The 21,510-nt window shown below is 32.6% G+C and overlaps 3 protein-coding genes across 3 annotated transcripts; 1 reads left to right on the top strand and 2 right to left on the bottom strand.

Moving 5' to 3' along the window:
- Nucleotides 1-283: 283 nt before the first annotated feature.
- LOC111635267 (pancreatic lipase-related protein 2-like) lies at nt 284-4,250 on the top strand. The gene is made up of 7 exons (XM_023380178.1): nt 284-365; nt 514-797; nt 867-1,016; nt 1,082-1,190; nt 1,255-1,371; nt 2,847-2,960; nt 3,943-4,250. The coding sequence occupies exons 1-7, from the start codon at nt 284-286 to the stop codon at nt 4,248-4,250; spliced, it is 1,164 nt and encodes a 387-aa protein (XP_023235946.1).
- A 4,753-nt stretch (nt 4,251-9,003) lies between these two features.
- On the bottom strand, nt 9,004-15,988 carry LOC111635266 (pancreatic lipase-related protein 2-like). Its single transcript, XM_023380177.1, has 8 exons — nt 15,557-15,988; nt 15,437-15,512; nt 12,860-13,143; nt 12,641-12,790; nt 12,467-12,551; nt 12,284-12,400; nt 10,327-10,440; nt 9,004-9,311 (listed from the first exon to the last, which is right to left on the bottom strand). The coding sequence occupies exons 1-8, from the start codon at nt 15,986-15,988 to the stop codon at nt 9,004-9,006; spliced, it is 1,566 nt and encodes a 521-aa protein (XP_023235945.1).
- A 1,385-nt stretch (nt 15,989-17,373) lies between these two features.
- LOC111635249 (serine/threonine-protein kinase AtPK2/AtPK19-like) lies at nt 17,374-19,899 on the bottom strand. The gene is made up of 11 exons (XM_023380159.1): nt 19,782-19,899; nt 19,646-19,700; nt 19,351-19,512; nt 19,083-19,280; nt 18,703-18,797; nt 18,491-18,627; nt 18,325-18,410; nt 18,173-18,248; nt 17,971-18,102; nt 17,816-17,901; nt 17,374-17,470 (listed from the first exon to the last, which is right to left on the bottom strand). Exons 1-11 carry the CDS (start codon nt 19,838-19,840, stop codon nt 17,384-17,386), a joined length of 1,173 nt encoding a protein of 390 aa, XP_023235927.1. The 5' UTR covers nt 19,841-19,899; the 3' UTR covers nt 17,374-17,383.
- Between the last annotated feature and the right edge of the window lie 1,611 nt (nt 19,900-21,510).

The raw sequence follows: 21,510 nt of genomic DNA, 5'->3' as shown, positions 1-21,510 counted from the left end.
AATTGTTTATTTCTCAGAAGTTTATAAGATTTATGCTAAATTTGATTATGGTAGTAATAAAATATTTCCCAAATAAAAGTTACTTAAAATAAAAAATAATTTCTGTTTATTAATTTCGAAAATATGATGGATTTTCCTTAAGGGGTACGAATTAGGCAAGTTTACCCTAATTATTAAGTTCAATGTACTTGTCCACATCGTAATATGAAAAAAAAATAAATGAAAAAGTGTTTCATTCGAGATATTAAAGTCGTAGAATAATGATAAAACTGGTTAATCTAAGATGAAAATCCCTAGCATTTTATTTTGTTTGCTTATTTTTAAATGGTCTTACACTGGAGGAACACCAGGATTTCAAGTTACCAGTATGTTTATTATTTACAGTTTTTAAAAATACTAATTTGAAAATGTTTAGATAAATATACGTTGAAATAGCTTTAAAAACCAATAAAAGGAATGTATTATTTAAAAATGAATTTATATAAATAAGAAAAAATTTTCATGTTTTTATAGTTTCCATTAGGAACGGAGTTCGTTGTATGAAGAACTTGGGATGCTTTGAAACGGGACCTCCTTTCGCCCAACCTAAAAGACGTCCGATCAGCTACTTACCTAACAGCAGAGAGTTTATCAGAACCAAATTCCTTCTGTATACCCATCGAGATCCTTGGTTCAACGAGATTTTGATTCCCGATCAAATAGAAACCATCGAGAGTTCGAAATTTAACTCTGAATTGCCAACTAAAGTTATAATTCATGGGTATGTGGATAGCATTCTTCTAACCACTTCGATAAAGGTAAATTAGTTTCTAGCATTATTGAAAGTGCGATTTTTCTATTCAGTTTAATAAATGACGTTGTTTTAGAGGTTGACACTCCAGTTGTTTTCTGTCGGAGATTATAACGTGATTATTGTGGATTGGTTTATAGGAAGCACCTTTGCATCGTACGCTCAAGCAGCGGCTAATATAAGAGTAGTGGGAGCAGAAATTGCATTTCTTATCAAACGTCTTCAGGTAATATTTTGACACACCTGCCATAAAGAAAATTAGTTTTTTTAGGAACGTTCTTTATCCTGCAGCTCGTTAAGGGCGCTAAATTAGAGACTTTTCATCTCATCGGTCACAGTTTTGGAGCACACGCTTGCGGATATGCGGGCAAACGACTGAGCAATGTCGGAAGGATAACTGGTAACTCGAATGTGATTCTGCCAAATTTTCTGTAAAATATTAACAATTGGTTTGATATCTTCAGGTTTGGATCCGGCAGGTGCTTATTTTCGTAACGTTTCTCGTAAGGTTCGATTGGATGCTTCGGATGCGATGTTTGTCGACGTTATTCATACGAATGCAGCCGAATCAATATTTGAAGGTATACGTTTTAATAAAAGTATTTCCTGCATAAATTTTTAAGGAAAATTTAAAATATATGCATATTTTAGAAAGTTGGTGTCGTGCACATTCTTTTAGAATAAATGTAACTTATTTATTCAAAAGAAGGTGGATTTAACACTATAAAAGATGTTGACAATAACGTTTATGAGGCTAAATAAATAAAAGACATATTTTGTAATTATAAATATGAAGCATCAAGTACAAACAACTATAATGAACTGCTTTTTTCCGGTTACTTCCTCCCTCTACCATATGAAAATGAATGTATATCGCGAGAAAATCATACAACTTTACGTGGTGTACTGTACTTTTTAACCATAGATGTAATTGGTGATATACAGAGTACAGTTTAACTTACTTCTGTGGAATATGCTTGTGCGTGAGTAGACTATAGGTACTGTATAATAAGTTTCCCATTCATTCGTCACATATCTTATTTCGTCGGCGAGTTCTGAATATTTAATAAATATTTTGTTGGCATATAGTAATTTGCATGTGTACGCAATACGATAGAATGTCGGCAATTTGTTGTTTGAAAAGTTCGACATGTTCAGTAATCTAAAATTGGACTATTCTCTGGTATTGACACTTTTATAGGATTTGGCTCCAGTGCTTAGACTAGCTAAGACTCCAGTTTCTATTAAATTTGAACACTTCCAATAAACAAAGCGTGATGTCGATAATAATGATTGTTAAGTTCGACATCCTTGGCTGTTGAAAAATGGTTCACTATCTTAAAACAGAATACTGTACAAATGTAAAAATCGGTCCCCGCGAAATTTCCCTCCAAAAGTATCGTACCTTTCACCAAATTTGCCTTGATGGCTTCTATTTTCCTCCCAAGTTCAGTGGAAGTCCAACAACTTGACTACTTGATTACTAGAGATGACTGGCCCACCAATGGCTAACCGGTCTTCGTACCCTGAACACTAGGAGTTCAGTCGTGGGTTCGCACCTCGCTCGGACGTGCTGGCTACCTGGAGTTTTCCGGGTTTTCTCCACGTCTGAAACGCCTAAATAGGAGTCAGTTTTCCTTAAAAAGACCTCCCGGAAGGCACCCCAGGCAGATTGCCCAAGTGTAACCAAACAAACCAGCGATGACAGCGATCTCGTGTATTTTTATCAGTAAGTCGTTAATAATTGACTACACGCTTTCAATTTCGTTTATATGTCGTTGAATTTACCTTACTTCCAATAAACCGACAATCTCCTTAATCAGTGTCAAATTACCAAAATTGTTGTATGTTATTTAGTTTTATCAATGTAAGTATATCAAATCTTTAGTAGAATTGTCATTTAATATGGTATGATATAGTTTTTTGTTGTCGCGAGATATTCTAAGAATGACGGTTTTTTTCTTTCTCAGATAAATAGTGGAAATTATCCTTAAGTATTATCAGTAATGCACGATTTGTCTTCGATAATTTATGGCTATTTGGAAATATTTTTCAGGTTTCGGGACGAACGAAATGATTGGCCATGTCGACTTCTTTCCTAACGGAGGTCACAATCATCCGGGATGTAACACTATGCGCGAAAAGAAAAAATCTAGGACCTTCTTAGAATGTAAGTAAATGATTCTTAACAGTGTTTTCATTGTGTTTATTAAGTACAGCTCCTATGGTATATGGCTAGACCCACCTAGAATTTTATTTCGCAATTCACGTGGTACCTATCTCAATTCGGTCAGGATCTGAAGGAAGTTTGTATAAGTAGACTAAAATTAGTCATTTACGAATATACAGTAAAGGATGTTTAAATAAGCAGTGATTAAAATCATTTTATAATAAAATATTGTGATGATTGAAATATGAATCGAACTCGGATTCGTCATTCACAATAGAAGAATACGTAACTGTTGTCCAGAGAATATAGATTTTCATCTTGATTATAAAACAAAATATTTCAAGAAGGCACCTTTGTATATTGCAGTAGAAATTCGCTGATCCTGTCGGAAATTGCTTTATTTTTAACCGTTTTTACTAAGTGAACCTTTTTCGTTCAAAAGCATTATGGGTTTGAATCACATATGAGGCCCACATTGGGTGGCGACCGTGTGGTAAACGACGACCCGCATAGTTCACATGAAAAGCGTAGTAGATTTTCTAACTTTTTGATTTCTATATCAAGACTCCCAAAGCGTAGAATGAGCCCATAACCGCCCGAGCATTCATATGTCGGATCCAATGGAACTAGAGTGGTGCAGGATTATCGAAAATGCCAGTTTACACACGCTTTTATATTTTGGCAAAATTCGATGTTGTATGAGATCTGATATTACTGTACATTTTATTGGAATGTGTTGAGTGCATAAAATCATTGAACACTGGTAATTGGTGACAAGTACGCGCGCAGGTCACGAAGTGTTTTATGAGTTAAATTGGGGCCAGTTTGCCATAGAAAATCTTTAATGGAAGCACACTTCCCTTGATAGGTCTCTCATCTATTTCATTGTACGAGTATTAATCAACAATTCCAAGAATAAGTTTTTAATATTTTTCTTTTAAGTATATTAAATATCAGAACTTTAATTTTGTTATGTTTCCAGTCATCAGACCTCAAATAGAATGCGATCATAGACGTGCTATAGAGTTCTTCATCGCATCCATTAGATATCCGGAATGCTTCGTTGCTGTTTCGTGCCGTAGCTATTTGGATTTTTCAGCAGGAAGATGTAGTTGCTCCGACGAAACACCTTGCGTTTTCATGGGTTTTCATGCAGATCAATTTGAACATCTCATACGGAATACGTCTGGCATCTTTTATCTAGATACTAGTAGTGATTATCCTTACTGTGCTAAAAATAGACTTATTTTCAATTATAGAATGAAAACTCTGTTACTTATAAACTATTAATAATGGAATTTCACTACCATAGAAGAAGGCTATGAAATTATTTAGTCTTTGTATTATTTTTCTTCAATTATTTCTGTTTTAAGAATATGTTATTCATAATATATTAATTATAAAACCATATATTTTCTAATGTATTTTCGTTATTATGGAAGAATTGGTGTTTTTAAGGTAAATTACGCATACCTTGTAAATCAACAAGCTAATAGTGTGTATATTACTTTGTTTCAAGAGAAATAAACCTATGGATGACAAGGTAACATTGTTCGTCTTTTCGTTTCAGTCATCGAGCTAAAATATATTACATAGAGTAACTTTGACCTCGTATACAGCGCTCTTCAACCTCCATTTTACTTAAAGTCAATTATATAAGTGACTAGCAGACCTCGCCACGCGTTGTTGTGGTTCAAAATGTATCTATTATAAATGTATAAAACTTTCCCCATGGGGAAAGTTTTCGAAATATCCTTTCTTAGTGTACATTCTCTTGACGTGCTCGATTAAAACGCAATCAAAAACGTAAAAAACCGCATGTAAAATAGTATAAATACAAGCCAAGTTCTTCACGGTAAGCCTTAATTTTGACCATCTCCCCACAGTGGGGGGAATTTCGACACGTATATTATATAAAAACACGTGCATATTCAAATGCAATGTTGTGTCAAAATTTCAAAGGAATCGGTAGGAACAAACGAACATTATATTATTATTTATATAGATAGATAGAAGATGATCTGCTATAGTTCATCCTCACAGAAAAGAAAACTTATGTGGTCGTACTCGTAGCGCCATCTGTTGGACATAAAATTCTTAACCCTAGATGATATCTTTTAATTTATATGAATGTTTAACGGAATAATATACAGCCTATGCCCACCCTGAAGTTATATTCTAAATATTTGTGAAAGAATTTTTGAAATCGGATAAGTAGTTTCGAAGATTACCCTTACATACAAACTTACAAACATTACCTCTTTATAATATCAGTACAGTATAGATATAAGTCTAGATTGTTTTATCTAGACTTATATCTACATTTTGACTTTTGTCAAGTTTTGAAGCACATTATAAAAACAAAATCAATTCTATTTTAAATCAATTTTAAAATACAGGCCACATATTTAGTCTAAGTTTCATGCAGTAAGACGTATTTCTTGCACTAGAAAGGTCTATGTGATACTACTTATGATACCATAGAACATGGTAGCCAGAAGCACAAATAATTCAAATGTAGAATAAATAATAAATATTCAACGAAATTCTTAATTGTACTGGCGAATGACATGTTTAATTAATTATAGTATGATGTAACACATACCTTCTACAGAATGGATATTTGCTACCAGTTTGGAGGTAGAAATTTCTGTTTATACCCTTGAATGGCGTTCTGTAGGTATATTTATCGGCATGTAGTCCCATAACAGAACAGNAATCAATTTTAAAATACAGGCCACATATTTAGTCTAAGTTTCATGCAGTAAGACGTATTTCTTGCACTAGAAAGGTCTATGTGATACTACTTATGATACCATAGAACATGGTAGCCAGAAGCACAAATGATTCAAACTTAGAATAAATAATAAATATTCAACCAAATTCTTAATTGCGAATGACATGCTTAACTAATTACAGTGCGATGTAACACATACCTTCTACAGAATGGATATTTGCTACCAGTTTGGAGGTAGAAATTTCTGTTTATACCCTTGAATGGCGTTCTGTAGGTATATTTATCGGCATGTAGTCCCATAACAGAACAGAGGTTGCTTGCGTTACACGTACATTTTCCAGAAAGAAATCCGAAATAGTCGAAACACGGGACACTTACAAAACAATTGGGATGTCTTATTGAGGCTATGAAGTACTCGGTGGAAATCATATGATCGCAAGCAGCTGTGTACAATAAGACTGAAATTAAAAATTATATGATGTTAAAACAAATTCTACCACTATATCTATATCTATATATATATATATAAAATTGGATGTGTGTGTCCCTATATTTCACTTTTCAGCCAAAACTACACATCGCACGTGAATGGTCTTTGTATGTGGTAGTAGCCCCAAGTATCCATTCGTGCACTATGGTGGTTGCGTCTCGATAGCTGTAATGGTGCGGGAGATATGGGCTTGAAAGTGGTTGAAAGTGGAAGATTTTCTGTTTCGATTTTTAAAATTTTCGAATTCGAATTTGTATTCGAATTCGAATTGGTTCGATTATAGAACGATTGTAAACGTTCCAGAAAATTGATCAAATTGAAAATAGTTCGTTTGACTGGACGTAAAAATTCTGTAATTAGTCTGGAAACGGGGGGCCTAATTCTTGCATTCTGTGAAAACGGGTAAGATTGGCTATAATGTAATTATCTTAATCTTCACTATCGTTACTTTTTGCCCACAAATAAAAAACCCAGCGAAGCGGGTCCTTGCAGCTAGTACTGTATAAAAATAGCAAATTCGTGGTGTATAAGCGAAGTATGACAGAGGAGAGTAATGCCAAGTCGAGAAAGATTAGATTCCGCCAGCCATGGAATCATTTTTGAAGGATCAGATTGGAGGGCAAGTAAGATCCTCGAAAGTTTTCATAGATGGCTTTATGCAGATTCCTCAAGAATCGTTTGCATTACCAACATTATCTACTTATCCTATCATGGAAAGTTACCAATTTCCAAAATTTTTAGAAAGAAGATCATTTCATAGTTATCAATACTATTTTATATACGTAACCTAATGACAACTGGGGCATTTCCGAAACTTTTCCCGCAGTGAGTAATAACACGTCCGTTTTAATTATAACCATTATTGATTTGGTCAGGCCCACAATGACGAAAGACGGAGCCAATATATCCGCGACTATTTATAAATTGAATTTTTAAAATTTTATTTGGATTTTATTTCAATATTTTTTTTTAAATTTCACTTGTATTATGTGTACAATATTAACTTTGTATTTGCCCAAAATATTCTGTGTTAATTTTCCTAGAGAAACTATAAGAAATGACATTTTATTGTTACATTCTTCTGTTGAATCAAGCAAAGTTACTTTGATTGAATAGATGATAACGTAAGAATTTTTCATCTTTTGTAAGACTTCTATCTACCTATTGCAAGTCATAGTGACATACTTTAACAATAGGACACCGAAGAGGGATTATGGAGTTTTGGATTTCTTTAAAGAAAGTGGAAAACAAATACTAAAAATTCTCTCGGTTAGGGCGGCCGAGTGGACTAAGGCGCTGGTTTTAGGCACCAGTCTCTTCGGAGTCGTGGTTTTTGAACTTAATTTTACGATTTGTAGTTTGTATTTTTATAAATTAATTCTGCCTAATAATAAAAAGTTGTTTGTGAAACCAAAAGTAATTCTCTTCTTGCAGATTTTTCTTATGTCCCTTACAACCCTCCACAAGTAAAATTGATAAAAATGTAATGACTGTATAAAAAATAATTAATACTTTTATCTTAGAAAAATAAGTTTTAACAGGTGTATTTATAAAACAATGAAGTTTTGTATGGAGTGTGATTTGGTCCAATTGACCTGTAAAAGTATATTATAGCATAGGAGAAGCTTAGGTGTCCGATACTACTTGACCTTCTATAGTGCACAATTTATACACATCTTAACGGTGAAGTTTCTTCATATTTACTCTTTCGCTTACTGGCATGCTTACGTTATATATTTTTGATGAAAAAAATGCAACAATCTTTCCATTTCCCATATTTATTAGCTCCTTATTACCTCTTAGAAAAATTTTAACTTTAATAATGTAGTTCATAACTTGGAAATGTAGTTTTTCATTGTAAATATTTTAAGTTTAAACTAAAATTCTCACAAAATAACTACTGTATAATTATAATACAAACAAGAACACTATTTATATTCTGCATAAAAGCACTGTTTTAAAAATACCAACAACGTACTGAATATGGTAAAGATCCGACTGACCTGAATGCACTATAAATAAACAATCATATGGATTCAAATTAAAGTCCTTCAAGATCTAGCTCGTACTTAAATTATAAAAATATTGTTATATTAAAGGTTAAGGAATACTCTTGGTCATTNTAAATAAACAATCATATGGATTCAAATTAAAGTCCTTCAAGATCTAGCTCGTACTTAAATTATAAAAATATTGTTATATTAAAGGTTAAGAAATACTCTTGGTCATTTTAAACTTTAATATTACTTCTTTATAATAATTAAAAAAATTTAGAAAATTGCTAAATTCGAAGTAAAACAATGCAGTTTTATATCACTTATCTAATTGCGTAAAACTCAAATCTAGGAGCGAACAAAACAATCTAGATTTAGATTTGAAAAATATATTCTAAATGACAATCCTGCCAAGCATTTGGTATAATTTTCAATGTTTTGACTAAAAGTAAAATGGCGGTCGATAGTATCCATCGTTGCCACCAAAAGCGCTGTATCTAAGGTCACAGTTAATATATGTAATATATTCCAGCTCGTTGAGTAAAACGAAAAGACGAAAAATGTTACCTTGTCATCTGTAGGTTTATTTCTACTGAAAGAAAGTAATATACACACTATTAGCTTGTTAATTTTTACAAGATATGCGTAATTTACTTTAAAAACAGCAATTCTTCCATAATAACGAAAATACATAAGAAAATATATGGTTTTATAATTAATATATCATGAATAACATATTCTTAAAACAGAAATAATTAAAGAAAAATAATACAGAGACTAAATAATTTCATAGCCTTTTTCTATGGTAGTGAAATTCCATTATTAATGGTTTTTAAGTGACCGAGTTTTTATTTTATAATTGAAAATAAGTCTATTTTTAGCACAGTAAGGATAATCACTACTAGTATCTAGATAAAAGATGCCAGACGTATTCCTTATGAGATGTTCGAACTGATCTGCATAAAATCCCATGAAAGCGCAAGGTGTTTCGTCGGAGCAACTGCATCTTCCTGCTGCAAAATCCAAATAACTGCGACATGAAACAGCAACGAAGCATTCCGGGTATTTAATGGATGCGATGAAAAACTCTATGGCACGTCTATGATCGCATTCTAATTGAGGTCTGATGACTGAAAATGTAAGGAAAAAAATCTGATATTTAATATACAGTGCTTAAAAGAAAAATATACAAAACTTATAAATGGAATAGCAAAATACTGTTACATTTTAACAATTCTTGGAATTGTTGATTAATACAATGATGTAGATGAGAGACCCACCAAGGAAAGTGTGCTTCCATTGAAGATTATCTATGGCAAACTGGCCCTAATTTAACTCATAAAACACTACGTGACCTGCGCGCGTACTTGTCACCAATTACCAGTGTTCAACGATTTTATCCACTCGACATATTCCAATAAAATGTACAGTAATATCAGAGCTCTTACGACATCGAATTTAGCCAAAATATAAAAACGTGCGTAAATCGGCATTTTCGATAATCCTGCACCACTCTAGTTCCATTGGATCCGACATATGAATGCCCGGGCGGTTATGGGTTCATTCTACGCTTTGGGAGTCTTGAGATGGAAATGAGAGAGTTAGAATATCTATTATACTTTTAATGGGAAGTATGCGGGTCGTCCCTCACCACACGGTCGCCACCCAATGTGGGACTGATATGTGGTCCAAACTCACTATGGTTATGATTTCAAAAGGCGCACTTAGCAGAAACGGTTAAAAATAAAGTAGTCCCCGACAGGATTAGCGAATTTCTACTGCAATATATAAATCTGCCTACCTGAAATATTTTGCTTTATAATCAAGATGAAAATCTATATTCTTTGGACAACAGTTACGTATTCTTCTATTGTAAATGACGAATTTGAGTTTGATTCCTATTTTAATCATCACAGTTTTTTATTACAAAATGGCTTGAATTTCTGCTTGTTTCAACACCCATTACTTTATGTTGGTAAATGACTAATTTTAGTCTAATTATACACACTACATTCAGATCCTGATCCGAATTGAGATACGTAGCACGTGAATTGCGAGATAACATTCTAGATGGGCCTAGCCATATACCATAGGAACTGTACTTAGTAAACACAACGAAAACCCCGTTAAGAATTATTTACTTACATTCTAAGAAGGTTCTAGATTTTTTCTTTTCGCGCAGAGTTTTACATCCGGGATTATTGTGACCTCCATTAGGAAAGAAGTCGACATGGCCAATCATTTCATTCGTACCTAGACCTAAAAAATATTTTTAAATAGTCATAAAATATCGAAGACAAATCGTGCTTTACTCAAATACTTAAGGATAATTTCCACTGTTTATCTGAGAAAGATAAAAACCGCCATTATTAGAATAGAATTCTTAAAATTAGTTACATTGATATAACTAAATAACTAAATAACAAACGTAATATACTACAATTTCGGTAATTTGACCTTGTTCTAATGTCTGATTAAGGAGAATTGAAAATAAGGTAAATTCAATGGCACATAAACGAATTTGACAGCGTGGAGTCAACTATTAATGATGCAGCAAAACACTATACACTTTACTTACTGATAAAAATATCCAAGTGTTGCCAAGTTGTATTTCCACTAAACTTAGCGGAAAATAGAGGCCATCGTAGAAAATCTGGTGGACTGATTTTTATATTTATAAAATATTGTGTTATAAGATATTGAACCAGTTTTCTGCATCCTACATTGATGAGCTTAACAATCATGCCTTGTTTAGTGAAAGAACTGTTGCCAAGTTCTATGAAACGGTGCAAATACCAGAGAATAATCCAATTTTGGATTACTGAACATGTCGAACTAGAAAACAACCGAATTGCCCACGTTGTACCATATGTGTAAAGCTTGCGTACACATACAAATTACTACGTGCATACAACAAATTTATTAAATACTAGCAGAAGAACCCGGCGTTGCTCGGGGAATAAATAACAGCAGCAAAGATTAAGTTTATCAGATTATTCTGTACTTCTAACCATTCTACTATATTATATTATAGTATTTGATTTTCAAAGGTTATCTTACGTAATAGTTAATCACACCGAGTACCCAATCTAACACATTGAAAAATATTTTTTAATTGTGTACAATAGAGGAATAAAGACTCTTTTTTTTAAACGTGTTAGATTAATCATTCGGTGTGATAAACTCTTACATAAGATAACATTTATAGTTATATAGCCGCATCTAAAATTGAACAGTAGAAGCTGAGTTCTTCAGGATAATAGGCCTACTTAATTTTCTCCCTCTCTCCCGCATGGGGGAATTTCTCATATCACAGGAGTCATATCAAACACGCAAGACCAAAGTGTCTTCAAAATTAATAGAGAGGTTGAGGCAGACGTTTTAAACGTGTAAACGTGTAAGTCGGACGTTCGGCGCCGCTTTCCCGTAAGCCTAAAAGTTTGACAATTGTGTTTGGATAGTCGGTGGAATCACGCTCGACATTCCAAACACCATCGTCAAACTTCTAGGCTTACGGGAAAGCGGCACCGAACGTCCGTCCTACACGTTTACACGTTTAAAACGTCTGCCTCAACCTCTCTAATAATTTGACGTACTGTACGTCAAAGTACAAAAAGTAGCTATCCTAAACACACATCGACGAGGCAGATAAAGCACCAGTATACCACTCCAGAGGATTCGAAATTGACTCCGAATAGTTTGATACAGACTGGGAATTTTTTCTGGGTTGTGTGTCTAGAATATGTTATCTTTCATCCCACAGAAGTACGCTGGCCTGTGTACTGTATATTAATAAATATATCTGTAATTAAGAAAGTATATAACGTAAAGTTTTGTTTTTCTTGCAATATGCTTTCATGATCATAAGTTAGAGAGGGGAAGTAACCGGTCAGAAGCAGTTGTAATCGTTCTGTACTTCATGCTTGATCTACGAAGTTACAAATATATGTAATTTTGTATTGAGCTTTTGAATAAATATGTCACATTTATTCTAAAAGAATGTGCACGACGCGAACTTTACTCAGCAAATTCTAAAATAAGCCCATATTTTAAATTTTCCTTAAAAATTTATGCAGGAAATACTTTTATTTAAAACACCTACCTTTAAATATTGATTCAGCTGCATTCGTATGAATAATATCGACAAACATTGCGTCCGAAGCATCTAATCGAACGTGACGAGAAACGTTATGAAAATAAGGACCTGCCGGATCCAAACCTGAAGATATCACGCTAATTGTTAATGTTTTACAGAAAATTTAGCAAACAGTGAGGCTCAAATTACCCGTTATCCTTCCGAGATCACTCAGTCGTTTGCCCGCATATCCACAAACGTGTGCTCCTAAACTGTGGCAGATCAGATGAAAATCCTTTAATTTAGCCCTCTTAACGAGCTGCAAGACAAATAACATTCTTAATAAAGCAAATTTTCTTTACAACCGGTGTGTCCAGAGATTACCTGAAGACGTTCCATAAGAAATGCAATTTCTGCTCCCACTACTCTTGCATTAGCCACCGCTTGGATGTACGATGAGAATGTGCTTCCTATAAACCAATCCACAATAATCACGTTATAATCTCCGACAGAAAATAGTACGCGTGTCAACCTCTAAAAGAACGTCGCCTGTTAAACTGAACGGAAAAACTGCACTTTTAATAATGCTAGAAACTAATTTACCTTCATCCAAGTGGTTAGAAGGGTGCTATCCACATACCCATGAATTATAACTTTAGTTGGCAATTGGGAGTTAAATTTCGAAATCTCGATGGTTTCTATTTGATCGGGTATCAAAATCTCGTTAAACCAAGGATCTCGACGGGTATACAGAAGGAATTTGGTTCTGATAAACTCTCTGCTGTTGGGTAAGTAGCTGATCGGACGTCTTTTAGGTTGGGCGAAAGGAGGTCCCGTTCCAAAGCATCCCAAGTTCCTCGGACACCGAACTCTTTTCCCAATGGAGACTATAAAAATATAAAAATTTCTTTTCATATAATAAATTCCTTTTATTTCACTTTTTTTAGATATAATGAGCATCCTCCTGTATAATCAATACAATAAATTTACTCGCACACATGATTAAATTGTACTTTTTGGTTATTCTTTTCGGGTCTCGGTATAGGGAGGATGGTGTGGTGGAGTAACTTCATTAAACTGTGTTGTCATTCAGTTTAGATGTCCACAAAGTTTTAGGGGTGGATGAAGTTTCAATTGCAAGATTTGAGGACGGTACAAAACAAGTTAGGAATTTTAATTATTTAATTATTTTGATTTAATTAAGTATTTTTAATCTAATATTAAATAATACAGTAAAATAAACATGTGTGTAATTCTTCATCCTGGAGATCCTCTTGAGAATAACCATTTAACACACATACAACATGAAATCACCACTTAACAGTAAGCATTTTAACTAATTTATTACATACTTATATTAAAATAATTAAAGAAACAATGAGTTAAGTAATTTTTATAACTCTAAATTTTTGATTTCCTCTCGAAAACAATAAAAAAATATAATAGAATAACTTAATTAACAAAGTATCAAAATTTAAATATCTTGGAGAAATTATTGAAACAAATGGGTTGTCTAAAGCAGCAAATTGTGCCAGGACACGGAAGTTGGAAATTGCCTATCAACTTTCCAAAGACATTTACAACAAAAAATCAATCTCCATTAATGCAAAAATTAGACATTATAACGCAGTGATAAAACCGCAAGCACTTTATGCAGCAGAAGGTATTGCTACTCTTAAAATGGGAGAAATAGAAAATATGGAGAAAAAAGAGAGGAAGATCCTTCGGAAAATTCTGGGGCCAAAAATAGATGAACATGGTAACTACGTGCTAAGGAGCAATAAAGAGCTTTATCAAAAAATCCCAAGACTCTCGGATACAATTCGGAGAAGGCGAGTAAGCTTCTTTGGGCATATAAAGAGAATGGGGGAAAATAGGCTAACGAAACAAATTTTTATGTATTTCAACAACCTAAAGAATAAGAATCAATGGATCAATGACACTCAAAAAGACATGGCAGAAATGGGCATATTGGAAGAAGATATCCAGAACAGGGAAAGGTTTAGAAACAAAATAAAGAACTTCAAGGGTTTTCAGGAAAAGGAAAATAACAGACGTGGAAGACTCTTCACTCAGGAGCAAAGACAACAGCAGAGCGAGAGAATGAAGAGGTATTGGAAAGAAAGGAAGAAGAACAAAGGGAAGGGAAGAGGGAAAAGCAAGTCATAATTAGTTGTTTGTACGTGGTCCAAAGATGGCCGGAATCGACACAAGAAGAAGAATAACTTAATATTTTAATATTTATTTCAGCTATTTTAACATATATTTATCTAAACAATTTAAATTAAGGTAAATGATAAATAATAAACTTACTGGTAACTTGAAATTGTGGTGTTCCTCCGGAGTAAGACCATTTAACAATAAGCAAACAGAATAAGATTCTGGCGACTTTCATCTTAGATTAATCAGTTTTACTATTATTCCACGACTTTAATGTCTCGAATGAAACACTTTTTCACTTATTTTTTTCACGTTACAATGTAAACAAGTACATTGAACTTGTGTACATCGTAACATTGCCTCTGATTTATTAATTTAAAGTAAAATGTCCTCGTTTAAATTCCTAAAGAATGATTCAATAATTACTAACGTTACCAAACACAAAATTTACAGGTGAAAAATAGAATGTCAGACTAACCCAAATAAATCTTTAATAATTTTCCTGAAATTATAAATTACGAAATATCAATTCTAGGATAAATTTATAAATTTAACATTTTCCAATAATTCAAAATTATATAGATTCGTATAGGAAATGTTACTATAATAAATAAATAAATAAATTGATATGCTCTATTTTACACTTGTTATAGGGTAAACTTGCCTAATTCGTATCACTTAAGGAAAAACTATCATATTATCGAAATTAATAAACACAAATTATTTTTTATTTTAAGTAACTTTTATTTGGAGAATAAACAATTCTGAGAAATAAACAATTTAAAAAAACACTAAAAAAGTACGATTTAGGAACATTCGTCTTAAATCGTACTTTGAGATCCTATCATTGGTTTGCAGTCTTAAGAATAAAAATCTTTATCAATAATGTATTAATACGTGTGTATATTAACTCTTAGCAAATTCGGCAGCTGGTCTTCGCCAATTTTTGGCAGTCATCGCAGTTGTAATCCGTTGTCTTTTTATTGGTTCCTGCGCAAAGTTCATGTACCCATATCTCACATTGTGTGCATTTGATCATATTTTCTTTTACGTCTTCTTGGCATAATTTACAGTACCAACTGTTATTTTCATCTTCCTGTTTTTTTTATAATTTTTTTTGTGATATTTTAGTAGTTTTACTTTTCGTCGCACCATGATTCTTTCATACGTTTTCCTTTTTGCAATTCCAAGAATACCACGTAGTGGAGATATTATTTCAAATGTCGCTCGAACTGTCTCTGTATTAGAAATGTTTACTTTCATACCTAAAGAACATTCCTTCGCTTTCTCTTCCAGACATTGATCTTGCTGTTTTTCCGGAGGGTGAGTTGTCGGTACTTCAGAAAGTTGTGGGTACTCAACTTTTTCAGTCTGTTCTTGCTCAGTAGTCTGATTGGATTTTGCCACACACGTTAAAGTATCTGTTTGTTCTTGCTGCCTTTCAGTTGCCAGATCCTGGGAGACTTCCGCCGTTTCACTTAGATTAGCATCTTCGTCAAGAACGACGTATTCCTCATCCCCGATCTTAAAGCGATTGCGAGGCCACAATCCGCAAGATTCGAAGCCATGCATGCTTGTGTCCATACAAACGGCTCGAGGATATGCTTTATTAAGGAACCAGGATGGTTTGCATCCACGATGCGCAAGTAGCACTAAAATTCAGTTTTAGTGATTTAAAAAATGACCTATCTAGTCTATTCATTGATGTATATTCAGTCCTTGTAACTATCGTCTAAATGTCAATTATGGTACATTATATACACTACAAACTTCGTTAAATTATAAGGTCTTGTCATTATATTTTTTAATCGCTTCTTTCATATTTTGTTTACTCCAAGAATTATATTTTCTTTTCGACATGTTGTTCTAAAATTAAAGACAATTAAGTTTTAATTTGTTTTGAACTTTTGCGGTTATTTTTCAAATCAGAAACTTAGTAAAGAAGTTGCCTCGAGTACGAAATAGGCGCAAGAGTCGAACAAACTTTACATTTGTCGCCAAAAAATTTGACAACAGATACGCATGTTGCATCACTTCAGATGAAATCACAAAAATATGCACTAATACATCACATATAGTTAAAAAACTTGCACACGATCCTATTTGAAGAAATTTCTTACGAAATGTGCAAAAATATTACAGAAAAAGTTGAAAAAANTATAAATAGAGCATAACAATTTATTTATTTATTATAGTAACTCTACTAATCTAGATAACTTTAGATTATAGAAAAATCTTAAATATACAAATTTAACCTAAAATTAAAGACGGATTTGAGTTAATCCGACATTTTATTTTTAAATTGTACTTAACAAAACTGTATACTGTATATGAGTTATGTTAAAAATTGTAAATACAGTGCACTGTACATATTAGATATTCCTTTGTATTGGTTAACTATTGGTGTTATAATTATTATGTTGGTACCATGTGTTTGTAAGCTAATGACAGGTCCCTGTACACAAAATGCATCCTTACCTAAATTTCAAATGTGATTATTAATTAAAGACTAACTTTTGTTTTGTAAAACATCCAGTCCCTCTTTTTGTCTGCCTTGGTGTGATAAGCGCTCCAAATTGTTAAATCCTATTTATTAGGTTATCTAATTCTATGTAATCCATAGTTGTGGGTTAAAAGGGTCGTATATTACTAAGTTCAATGTACTTTTGTCCACATCGTAACGTGAAAAAAAAATAAGTGAAAAAGTGTTTCATTCGAGATATTAAAGTCGTAGAATAATGGTAAAACTGGTTAGTGTAAGATGAAAATCCCTAGCATTTCATTCTGTTTGCTTATTTTTAAATGGTCTTACACCGGAGGAACACCAGGATTTCAAGTTACCAGTATGTTTATTATTTACCGNCTATTCAAACATAAAATTAAATGTAAATTAATTATAAGTAAAATTAACAAAATCAAATAACAAATTCTATGAAAGAATTGCTTTTGAATATATTCATTGATCAGTCAAGTCTGGACTAATTCTGGCCACGGGACACCATCAAAATACATGTGTTTACTGATGTCCGTTTCCGAAAGACGTTTATTTGGATCCTAAAATGATCAAAAACAATAATTAGCTGCGGTAATATTACTCGAGAAATATTTTTATCTCTAAGTAAATGCAATAAAATAACCATTAATAAGTCAATAGAAAAAAAAAATTATTTAACACGATTAAATAATTGCAAATACATTCACAACTTATCGTAGAAAATGAGTTAATTTGTGTTAATAAACGAACGAACGTTTCTCTTATTAAGTGTATAAAATTTATGAAATTCTCTCATAAAAGGCCTATGTAATACTTAATACTTCAGGCGTGATGAGAAGTATCGTAAACATGAACTGTCGCACGACGAAACTCAATAAGTTAAGTAAAATGAAATATAATCTTACTTTCTGTAGCAAATCCTCGATTATGAGCGTTGAATCCATCGACAGTAGCAAATGAGTCGGATACACTAACTCCATGTTTTGGGCAACTGAAAAGGCATTTTTATATTTATCATTGTTCTTTTATTGTGGATAAATTCAAAATTATACTGGCTTACTGTTTATCATGTCGGTAATGGATAATGAATTGATGTCGACCTTCATTTTTTCAAGGTATATGTCCATTGGGGTGCTTCCGATTAACATTTGATATAATACGGTTCCAAATGACCACCAATCGCAGTAAGCATCTAAAAATAATATATTGATTACACGAGTGTAAACAAAATGAAACGATTAAATTCGAATAGAACACCTTACCATATGACTTTCCCTGAAGAATTTCTGGGCAAACATAGAATAAAGTCCCGCAAAATTGTTTCGGGTTTCGTTCAAACTGACAGAAAGAAAATCGATCAATAAGAATTCTCTAGTTTAACCAAAATTAGGATATTGTATTATGCACTACTTACTGTGCAGAGACCGAAATCGATTAATTGTGCTCCTTTGGTCTTATCAAGCATGATGTTACTGGAGCTTATGTCTCTATGAATTATTCCTGTCAAAGATAGAAAGAAATTTTATCATACTCTCCCATTAGTCGACGAAACGAATGAATAAATAGATTTAAAAAGTCACCTTTATTATGAATAAACATAATGGCCGAAGCCACTTGCGAAGCAATCAATTTTGCTTGGATTTCTCGAAAACGTCCATTAGTTTCTAAATAATTAGTCAAGTCCTGTCCGTCCACGTAGTCCGAGACGAAACAGAAACTAAAATAGAGAATTATTACTCCATACAACCATAAAGTATTAGCAATAATTCAAATGTAAAGGGTTAAAATTTACCTCGTATTTGTTTTGAAGCAACCGAATAAAGTAACAATGTGGGGATGGCTGGATGAGGATGCCCATGCTTCTTGTTCTCTCTTTATTTCGCCTCTCTGTAAATAAAGAAATTGTTTTTAATATATACTAAATACAAATGAAGAATATACTGTAGACATTTCTAATTAATGTCGATATAGTATCGATTTCTGTTTTCCTCGTGCGACATAAATACGTATAGTTTTGAAAGTATTAATGTGATTTTAAAAGGTAAAATAAATATTTTGTGTTAATATCATAAAATAGTTTATTATTGAATTGGATCAACTTTATTAACTTCGGGTATTTATTTTTTCTCCACGAGAAAGTAAAGGATATAGGAAATAATGCTAAGAACGTACTTGTTGAAGACAAAAGCGCTTCTTCTGTATTGTTTTTATGGCCACTCGTTCATTGGACGTTTTACATAGAACCGAATAAACGGTTCCGAAATTGCCTTTTCCAATTTCTTTAAATTCAAAATCCTCAATAACATTTTGATTATATTTTTCAAATTCAAGTTCAGAATCTTTTTCGAGATTATTTACCAATTGGCATTTCTAGAATGGTGAAGTTTTTCATTTGTATAATTTGTTAATTGAAGGGCGACAGAAAGAAACGACGTCTTACTTGAGAATCGGAAATCTCCTTTGACATACAACAAAAGAATTTACAGAATGCATTTCTGCAGAATTCTGTAAATTTTCCCTTTTTCTTGGGTATCTTTTCTTGGAATTGTGTCTCCTTTTTCTTAAAGGTGTGACACTTCGTTTCAAGAAAATTGTCGTCAATCTAAGAAAAGTGAAAAATAAAAATTGTTGTTGCGTGTGGCATTATCGAAAAATTATTTATAAAATCATAAAAAAATCGTTATTAACTTAAGAAATAACTTTGATTTTCGTAGAGAGAGAGAGTAATGACTTACATTTATGGGATAATTTTTATCCTGCTGACCATTTGGTTCAGCCTTTTCTTCTCTCCTGTAAAGAAATTCGATTATTTCGTAATTGATAATAAATAAATGGCCATTATAAATGTAATTAATGGAGGAATTTATATACTTTTTTCTCCTCTCTCTCTCACTCCACATTCGCAATAAGAACTTTCGAACACAGCGCATAATTTTCGCAAAGCTATTTAAACAATAGAATATTGTTAAATGCAGCGTATTGTTAGCAATTGTTGTAGTTTATTGTTATGAAATTACATTTCGTGTTAAATCACGTGATTAAATATCTGAAATTTTATTTCTAGTATGAAAACTGAAATTTTTCAAGAATTATTTACAGTTTTAAAGATACATTTTTTTGCATTGTTATTAATAAAAGCAAAAGGGATATTAATTATAATAAACGGTATTGTGTTTAATAAATGAAATCATCATTATTATTATTATTCATCCAAAATATGGTTGACGAAGAAAATTCATTATTCATAGTGTTAAATTAATTTATTAGAACCTACTTCCATTTGTCAATATTAAAAATCAGTTTAAAAAGGTCTTCAAAAACTGGATTTTTGATACTAAACACAGTCTCATACATAATCGAATCGAAAATATTTGTTATAATTAAGTAAATAATAATAACCAATTTCTTAAAAGAGAATCGGTCTTTGAAAGAGAGTGTTTGCTGCTCGAATTGTTTATGAATTATATATATTCATTGCAATGGTGATTATATTCTATAGATTTATTTGCTTAATTATTCTGTAAATGTGTGAAGAATGAGAAAATACGCTTCTATTTTGAATAGGAATTATATTTTGAGATACGAGTTCTAACAACATTATGTTAGATAAGTGCAGAGGCACACAAGTACAGGTAGGCCTCCTACAACGCGGTACCTTTACAACGCGTTTTCGCTTTAACGCGGTTGGAAAAATGCGAAAATTTTTTTACAACACGGTACTTTTACAACGCGGTTTACGGTATTTAGAAACGAATTATCTTCACATAACAGAAAAATCGCAACGGATCACGTGATACGAGCCGCAGTTCGGCATATTGAGCTAGAAGTCTTTGAAAACAGCTGTTTGTGGACGTTGGCATGTTATTCCCTTGAAAGTTTCAGGGAAAGACCGGTTTCTAGACAGATGTGAATCAGTTACCGTAAACACTCAAATATATCACTAAATTTTCGATCATTTATACTCTTTCAATAAGTGGGGACCGCGGAAATAGTCCAAAATACAGTATAAACTTCTATTGGGTGTATATTTTTAACAACATAGTGAAAGGAAGTTATTTTTTGCGATTTTTACTGTCCACAAAACTGATTGAAAAAATTTTAGCCATAACATGCCGAATGAAAAGAAAGGACCGTCGTTAAAAGGGAAATTTATAACTCTTCAAACAAAAATAGAAATTTTGGATCGAATTAAATATCAAGAGCAGATAGCTGATATCGGTAGGCATTTTAATTTAAATGAGTCGACGATTCGGTCGGGAGAAAAGATCAGAAATTTGGTCGCATCCGGATCATCTATTCTTGCGAAAAATGTTGCTCGTCGGAGAGCACCTATAATGGAAAAAATGGAACAAGCGCTAATATTATGGATAGAAGATATGAATAAGAAACGGTTGCCTTTACATAAAACTGCACTTAAACACAAAGCCTTAAAATATTTGATTATTTAAAACAAATGGGACAGTCGTCGGCTGATGAAACCAGTGTTAAATTCGTGGCTAGCAATGGCTGATTTGAAAAATTGAAAAAACTCCATTCAAACACCAAGTTTTTCTCTTTTTAGAACCGAATCCCAGTTTTTGTATTAAGTTGGTGTCTCCTA

The sequence above is a fragment of the Centruroides sculpturatus genome, unplaced genomic scaffold (genome assembly GCF_000671375.1).
Source record: "Centruroides sculpturatus isolate CEXI.00-Female unplaced genomic scaffold, Cexi_2.0 scaffold857, whole genome shotgun sequence".
Classification (NCBI taxonomy): domain Eukaryota; kingdom Metazoa; phylum Arthropoda; class Arachnida; order Scorpiones; family Buthidae; genus Centruroides; species Centruroides sculpturatus.
The sequence above is the reverse complement of the archived record's forward strand: the minus strand, read 5'-3'. Positions and strand labels throughout refer to the sequence as shown.